This window comes from Trachemys scripta, chromosome 9 (genome assembly GCF_013100865.1).
Source record: "Trachemys scripta elegans isolate TJP31775 chromosome 9, CAS_Tse_1.0, whole genome shotgun sequence".
In the NCBI taxonomy this organism is placed as follows: domain Eukaryota; kingdom Metazoa; phylum Chordata; order Testudines; family Emydidae; genus Trachemys; species Trachemys scripta.
The window spans coordinates 23,085,630-23,093,417 of record NC_048306.1 but is presented as its reverse complement, the minus strand read 5'-3'; the positions used below and the strand labels follow the sequence as shown (position 1 = coordinate 23,093,417).

Here is a 7,788-nt window from a genome sequence, read left to right as displayed (position 1 = left end):
GACTACAGCCCACTGCATCCGAAGAAGTGGGCTGTAGTCCACGAAAGCTTATGCTCTAATAAATTTGTTAGTCTCTAAGGTGCCACAAGTACTCCTGTTCTTCTTTTTGAGATACAAAAGGAGCACTTAAAGACGATAAAGTCATTGCAGAGAAACTAAATGAATTCTTTGCTTCAGTCTTCACAGTGGAGGATGTTAGGGAGATTCGCAAATCTGAGCTGTCCTTTGTAGGTGACAAATCTGAGGAATTGTCACAGATTGAAGTGTCACTAGAGGAGGTTTTGGAATTAATTGATAAACTTAGCAGTAACAAGTCACTGGGACCAGATGGTATTTACCCAAGAGTTCTGAAAGAACTCAAATGTGAAATTGTGGCACTATTAACTATGGTTTGTAACCTGTCCTTTAAATCAGCTTCTGTACCCATTGACTGGAAGATAGCTAATGTAACACCAATATTTAAAAAGGTCTCTAGAGGTGATCCTGGCAATTACAGACCGGTAAGTCTAATGTCAGTACCGGGCAAATTAATTGAAACAATAGTAAAGAATAAAATTGTCAGACACATAGAAGAACATAAATTGTTAGGGAAAAGTCACTATGGTTTCTGTAAAGGGAAATCATGTTTTACTAATCTATTAGAGTTCTTTAAGGGGTCAAAAAATGTGGACAAGGGGGATCCAGTGGACATCGTGTACTTAGATTTCCAGAAAGCCTTTGACAAGGTCCCTCACCAAAAGCTCTTACATAAATTAAGTTGTCATGGGATAAGAGGGAAGATCCTTTCATGGATTGAGAACTGGTTAAAAGACAGGGAACAAAGGGTAGGAATAAATGGTAAATTTTCAGAATGGAGAGGGGTAACTAGTAGTGTTCCCCAAGGGTCAGTCCTAGGACCAATCCTATTCAACTTATTCATAAATGATCTGGAGAAAGGGGTAAACAGTGAGGTGGAAAAGTTTGCAAATGATACTAAACTGCTCAAGATAGTTAAGATCAAAGCAGACTGTGAAGAACTTTTAAAAGATCTCACAAAACAAAGTGATTGGGCAACAAAATGGCAAATGAAATTTAATGTGCATAAATGTAAAGTAATGCACATTGGAAAAAATAACCCCAACTATACATACAATATGATGGGGGCTAATTTAGCTACAACTAATCAGGAAAGAGATCTTGGAGTCATCATGGATAGTTCTCTGAAGACGTCCAGGCAGTGTGCAGTGGCAGTCAAAAAAGCAAACAGGATGTTAGGAATCATTAAAAAGGGGATAGAGAATAAGACAGAGAATATCTTATTGCCCTTATATAAATCCATGCTACGCCCACATCTTGAATACTGCATACAGATGTGGTCTCCTCATCTCAAAGAAGATATACTGGCATTAGAAAAGGTTCAGAGAAGGGCAACTAAAATGATTAGGGGTTTGGAACGGATCCCATATGAGGAGAGATTAAAGAGGCTAGGACTTTTCAGCTTGGAAAAGAGTAGATTAAGGGGGAATATGATAGAGGTATATAAAATCATGAGTGGTGTGGAGAAAGTGAATAAGGAAAAGTTATTTACTTGTTCCCATAATATAAGAAGTAGGGGCCACCAAATGAAATTAATGGGCAGCAGGTTTAAAACAAATAAAAGGAAGTTCTTCACAGAGCACACAGTCAACCCGTGGAACTCCTTCCCTGAGGAGGTTGTGAAGGCTAGGACTATAACAGGGTTTAAAAGAGAACTAGATAAATTTATGGAGGTTAAATCCATTAATGGCTATTAGCCAGGATGGGTAAGGAATGGTGTCCCTAGCCTCTGTTTGTCAGAGGATAGAGATGGATGGCAGGAGAGAGATCACTTGATCATTACCTGTTAGGTTCACTCCCTCTGGGGCACCTGGCATTGGTCACTGTCGTTAGACAGGATGCTGGGCTGGATGGACCTTTGGTCTGACCCAGTATGGCCATTCTTATGTTCACCTCCTTCCCAGCTTCCAGTCCATGTGGGTTTGTCCAAATCCTGATGTTTGCTTTGAGTTTCAGGATTCAAATATACTGAAAATCTCAACTGTCATGATTTGCCTAGTTTTTCAGTGAAACAATAGATATCACGTGATTTTTGAGACAAAACCCAGCATGTCTCAAAATATCTGTGAACCGTGGTGACACTTTGGATGAGATGAGCTGAAACTAGAGTTTTAATGAGGCCCCAAACCAGATGAGTTTCATATGGTTTGATGTTTGGATGTGAACGTTTTGCACAGCTCTGCTCTGCACAGCTCCTACTTTCTCAGTCAGCAGGGGCTTCCTTTCATCTCTGAGTGGAGATGCTGACCATGAACCACAATATCACAGCAGGAGGCAAGTGCAGGAACTCCAGCTGTGAGACAATAGATTGGACTGAACCACTACCCCTTTGGCCCAGCTGGCTGACTCAGTATGAGGAAGGGACACAAACATAAACCACATAACCCAGGCCTCAGTCAGTACATTCAGCTCCCAAGGGAAAGGTCCATCATCGTGGTTGTGGCTGTTTTTATTAATTACAAAGCAGAACTGCTTCCTTGCTTGAAACCTCAGTTTGTGCTGTTTTGATCCAGCCCTGCGGAAGACCAGCCTGCCCCTCTATCTCCTCATCCTGATCGTTGTGCTCTGTGCGGCTGTGGTTTTTGTTGTCGTCGCTGTCGTCTTGTGCAGGAGAAAGAGCAAGGAGGGTGAGTGATTAGGTGTAACTCACTCCAGATAGTTGGGGTCTTCCCAGCAGGCCAGTAGTCACATTGCACTCCCACAGACTACTCACTGGCCTAGCTTACATACATGGACATTCAGTAAGAATAAATAATATTCTAAGCAGCTTCCCTCATTCCAGCATATAGACTGGAAGGAATGAGCTGGCCCCAAATTAGAATACTGATGCAATACAACGAAAGGAAAATGAGTCACTTCTCATATTTGAACACAAGGGGGCAGGCATGTTCTATCAAGGAAGGGAATGGACAGGGTAATCATAATCACAGTACCTGCCTTCCTAGATTTCCTATGAGCACTGAACTGAGGGTACTCTGTCTATCCATTGCAGGACTGTGAATGCACATCTTGCAAGTGTGTACCCCAGAGATGGTTGCTAGGAAATCAGCATGGTTCCATTCTCTAAAAGCAGCCTCCAGTTGACACCAATCCTCAGCATATCTCCTACTGACTGTAGAACTTGAGTAGGTAATTCCTAGCTGAGACCAGCTCAACATGGATCATACTAAAAAAAGAACAGGAGTACTTGTGGCACCTTAGAGACTACTGGTGAATCAGGGGGTAACCACTTCCTCTTGCCTCACTTGATGGAGCCATTGCCTGCATACAAGAGAGGTCATGTGCAGGAGACAGAGAATCTGGGCCCCAGACAGGGCCGGCGCTTCCACTAGGGCGGCAGGATTTGAGGGGCGGCATTTTGCCGCCCTCGGTGGAAATTCGGTGGCAGGGGGTCCTTTCACTCTGGGTCTTCGGCAGAAATTCGGTGGCAGGGGGTCCTTCCGCTCCGGGACTTCGGCGGAAATTTAGCAGCTGGTCCTTCACTCGCTCCGGGACCCGGCATCGAAGTGCCCTGAAGATGCGGAGCAGAAGGACCCCCGCCGCCGAATGCTCAGAGGAGGAGTACTGTTGCCTAGGGCGGCAAAAACCCTGGCGCCGCTCCTGGCCCCAGATAACCAGTCACCAGAGGCTAAATCCATTTAGTGTCTGCTCCTTAGCTGGGCAGGCACAATACATTCAGTCCCAATCGTAAGAGCTTTCTAGTGTTCATTTCAGAAATGGCAATTTTTTTTCAATAATTGTTGTACAGAAATATCAATCAGGGTGGGGCAGCGAGATGTAATGGACTGAACACAAGGCTGGGAGGTGAGACCTCCTGGTTTCTAATCCCAGCTCAGCTGTGACTTTCAGCTGGTCATTAACCACTCTGTGCCTCCATTTTCCCACCTGTAAAATGGTAACAAAAAACGTACTTAGCAGGGTGCTTGAGTGGATTTATTAATGTCTGTATAGTACTATGAAAACTTTAAACAGTGCTATGTAAGTGCCATTTATCATTATTAAATCTTCTTTCAATGAGCACATTTTTAAAATAAAACTGATTTTCTCTGTGGGGTAATAAAAATGCAAAATTTTCACATTTGTGTTTTTTTCTTTTTTTCAGATAATCCGTATGAAGTAACATAGTGAGTAAGATTCATCACCTGTCATGCTGAGAGAACTTCTGGGGTTGTAATATTGATTTCTGTGGCAGGAAAACTATTTGCCAAGTGAAGAATGAATGTCCTCTTTGGTTATACAGGAGAAGAGGTTTGAATAGCTTAATGGTGTATGTGATTGACAGCATGAAGGTTTAGTTATTCACACAGGGGACAGCGATAGAAATGTTCTTGAATGATATCTTAGAATCACACCAAAATTAGAGTTGGAAAAGACCTATTGGATTCTCTGTTCCTTCACCAAAGAGACCAGTGCATGATTTTCCTCTGTAGTGAATTCACAGTGTTTTGTCCAGAATCTAAAGAACAGGAATTTCTAGCTCTTCCCTTGGGATAATATCCCAGTTGAATGGGTCTCCCTGTTGAGAACCATTTCCTAATGTTCATCCAAACTGTCCTTTGCTGAACCTCATTCCATTACTCCCTGGTATTTCTTCCTGGACCATCCTAATCCTAAATTTGAATCCCTGTGTCCTACTCTTCCATTTACTGACACCCATACACAAGATAAGCTGCCACTTTAAAGGCCCCGACAATAAAAACAATACGTAATGTGGGAACTACTTATCCAGATGCCAATGAAAGTGATCATATGAGTGTATGTTGCAGTGTGATATTCTGCCAATGAAATTTGTCCAGGTGCTATTCTATCAGTGAAGTTTGTACAGCAGTATGTTAAAATAAGGTCTAACTCTGACCAATATTGTGCACTGCATTCTGGGACTGCTCTTCGCTGGTTGCACCTTCACTATAAAGAAGTGGCCAGAGAACTTTATCAGCTGCATTTGGTCCATGTGTTGCAATTTGTCCACTATTTGTTCTATCGTTTATTCTCCAACAGCCAAATTCCCCATGGGTGTAGCCCCATTGAGGTCAGTATGGTAATATCAGCTAACGTTGGAGCCAAATTCTCTGCTGATTGTTCTTGGTTGCCACTTTTTTGTATGTGACTCTCTCATCATTGTTGCATGTCTCTTTAAACCAACTTGCACAGCATCCCATAACGTCCCTGGATTAGTATCAGGAGCAGGGCCGGCTCTGGCTTTTTTGCCGCCCCAGGCAAAAAAGCTGCCGGCCGCCCCCCACCCCCTGCGGGGGCGGGGGGGAGGGCAGCCGGAGCCCCAGGGGGAGGGCGGTGAGCCCCGGCGGGGGCTCCGCTCTCCCCCCGGCGGCCGGGGGGAGGGCGCCGGGGGGGGAGGGCGGCCGGAGCCCTGGGAGGAGGGCGGTGAGCCCTGGCGGGGGCTCCGCTCTCCCCCTGGCGGCCGGAGCCCTGAGAGGAGGGCGGCAAGCCCCGGCCGGGGCTCCGCTCTCCCCCCGGCGGCCAGAGCGCAGGGGGCAGGGCGGCGAGAGGGCGGCCGGGGGGAAGGCGCCGGGGGGGAGGGCGGCGAGCCCGGCCGTGGCCCCGCTCTCCCCGGGGGCCGGAGCGCCGCACCGCCCCCCTCCAGGTGCCGCTCCAAGCACAAGTTTGGTGGGCTGGTGCCTGGAGCTGGCCCTGATCAGGAGTCTTGTTATTCCACAGCTAATATTCCTCTGTCATTCAAAAGCAGAGGCCCAGAGCCTGATCTCAAATACCACACTGCAAATCCAGAGTCACTCCACAGAAGTTAGTGGAATGACTCTAGATTTACCCTGCTCTGATTTAAATGAGATTAGAATCTGAAGATGTCGAGTCTCCCCTGGCTCCTTCCTCCCATTAACGTTGGACTTTTGTTTCAGTCAAAACACGAGGAATGACGCGAGAAGACAGACTTGTTCAGGAGTCAATGGCAGGTGCATGTATGAGGAGGGAAAACCCACGGTCAAAAACAACTACACGACACAGCCTGTGAAAGAGAATGAATATGAGACAATAAGCATAAAGGAAAACATTGAATACAAGATTCTTGTGAATGCAATGGAATCTGAATATGAAGTGGGGGATGTTCAGTAGGGAACCGGCATTTTCATGCAAGCAGGAGTGCAGAAGATAGAGCTGGACAGCTTCAACGGTGACCCTTCACCAAGGGAAACCCTCCTTCCCGTCTGTCTTCTCCTCTGATAAATATTCTAAACTCATTCCTTTATTTGCTCAAGGGGAACTGTGTCACCTTCTGCTTCTTTAGCAAATTGAGCTCTGGCCTTTGTTGCAGAAACCCTCAGCAAAGCAGTTATCTAACTGATTTATGCAGTGATTAATTTGTGAGCATCCTGAAGGATGGGGATCAGGGCTAAAGGGGCTCCACAAAAGTCTTGAAGCTGCAGATCAAGGTAAATAGTGGATTGTAACATACCTAACAAATGATAATAAAAACAATAAAAAGATCTATAATGATAAGTGTACATTCCCTGGCTAGAAAGTTACTGAATGCTTAGGGCCAGGGAACTTTGTTAAAAGGAGGAAAGTTCTCTGGCTTCCTCCACTACATTAAACCACTGATTTTACATCTTATTTGCACTCAGGTCTTCTCCCCAAGATTTGGGGCGGGGTGGTAAAGGGACCATAAGGGTTTGGTTGATGTCCAGGATGTGTCAGATTGGAGCTGATTGTTTGCTAGAAGAAAGAATGGCATCTTTCTTTCCTGCCTCTCTTCTGGAAAATCAGAGCGGACGTTGGGGAAAATACTACAGCTTGACTTTAGGGTGGGGGGAATAGGAACACAATATAATAGGAATGTTACAGGACTTTGTCATCCTGAGTCAGAGTTTAGAGGGGAAAGAAACGGGTGGTCTAGTGATATGAGCCAAGGGTTTGGGAACCAGAATCTCCTGAGTTTTAATATAGGCTCTGACCGGCTCACTGTGTGGCCTTAGATTGAGACACATGCCAATCAGCTTCAGTTATTTATCTGTGTAATGGAGATATTAATACTGACCTATCTCACAGGGATGTTGTGAGGCTTTCATGTTTGTAATGTGCCTTGAACATAGCAAGTGCTTGATAAGTGCTGAGTATTTTAATATTCTCCCATGGTAATTGCAAAGGGGTCTCAAGGAGTCTATTGAATCTTGACTCTGACCACTTTGGTCTTTCATCATACAATGCACGCTCATTCTGTTTCCTGCAATTTATTCCCCTTGCTCTCTTGTCTGATGTAACTCTGCAGAGTGATTTGGGGCACAGCGTGCCCTATTCAAAATAAAGTGTTTTCACAGTCACTGGTACAGTCTCTTCACACAAGTTTTCACAGACATGCAGCTTGCCTGCCATTGTAGTGACAGCACAAGAGGATGTGAGAGTTTGGGTCCTAAAGGTTAGCTCACAGCTACTTACTCTAATGACACAAATAAAGTTTTACTATTTTGTGTTGCTGTCAGACCTGCTGAGCCAGGGTCAGATCTGCTCTTAATTATACCATTGCAACTCCACTGAGAATGCATTGCAGCTGTGCACACAGAAATGGTACTGTGCAAAGACAGGGCAATGCTGGCTGCCCCACACCACTGCTTCCACCTGCTGACCAGGAGCAGCTGGAGCACAAAAGGGAGGATGATTTTTCTCCTGAGCTGTAAAGCAAAACCAGCTGACCACCAATCCAGTAACCATCGTTTAGTAGCCCCAGTGGAGTAGGTTAAAAAA

At 45.2% G+C, this 7,788-nt stretch overlaps 1 protein-coding gene across 5 annotated transcripts in view; it reads left to right on the top strand.

Annotated features, from left to right (window-relative positions):
* Positions 1-7,367, top strand: part of LOC117883093 (V-set and immunoglobulin domain-containing protein 4-like) — a 40,780-nt gene extending 33,413 nt beyond the window's left edge. For all 5 annotated transcript variants that reach the window (XM_034782080.1, XM_034782077.1, XM_034782075.1 and 2 more), the window contains 3 exons: positions 2,589-2,702; positions 4,178-4,199; positions 5,949-7,367. In XM_034782080.1, coding sequence (XP_034637971.1) covers positions 2,589-2,702; positions 4,178-4,199; positions 5,949-6,162 — 350 coding nt within the window. In that variant the 3' untranslated portion in view covers positions 6,163-7,367. The remainder of the gene's footprint in view (positions 1-2,588; positions 2,703-4,177; positions 4,200-5,948) is intronic.
* Positions 7,368-7,788: the final 421 nt, after the last annotated feature.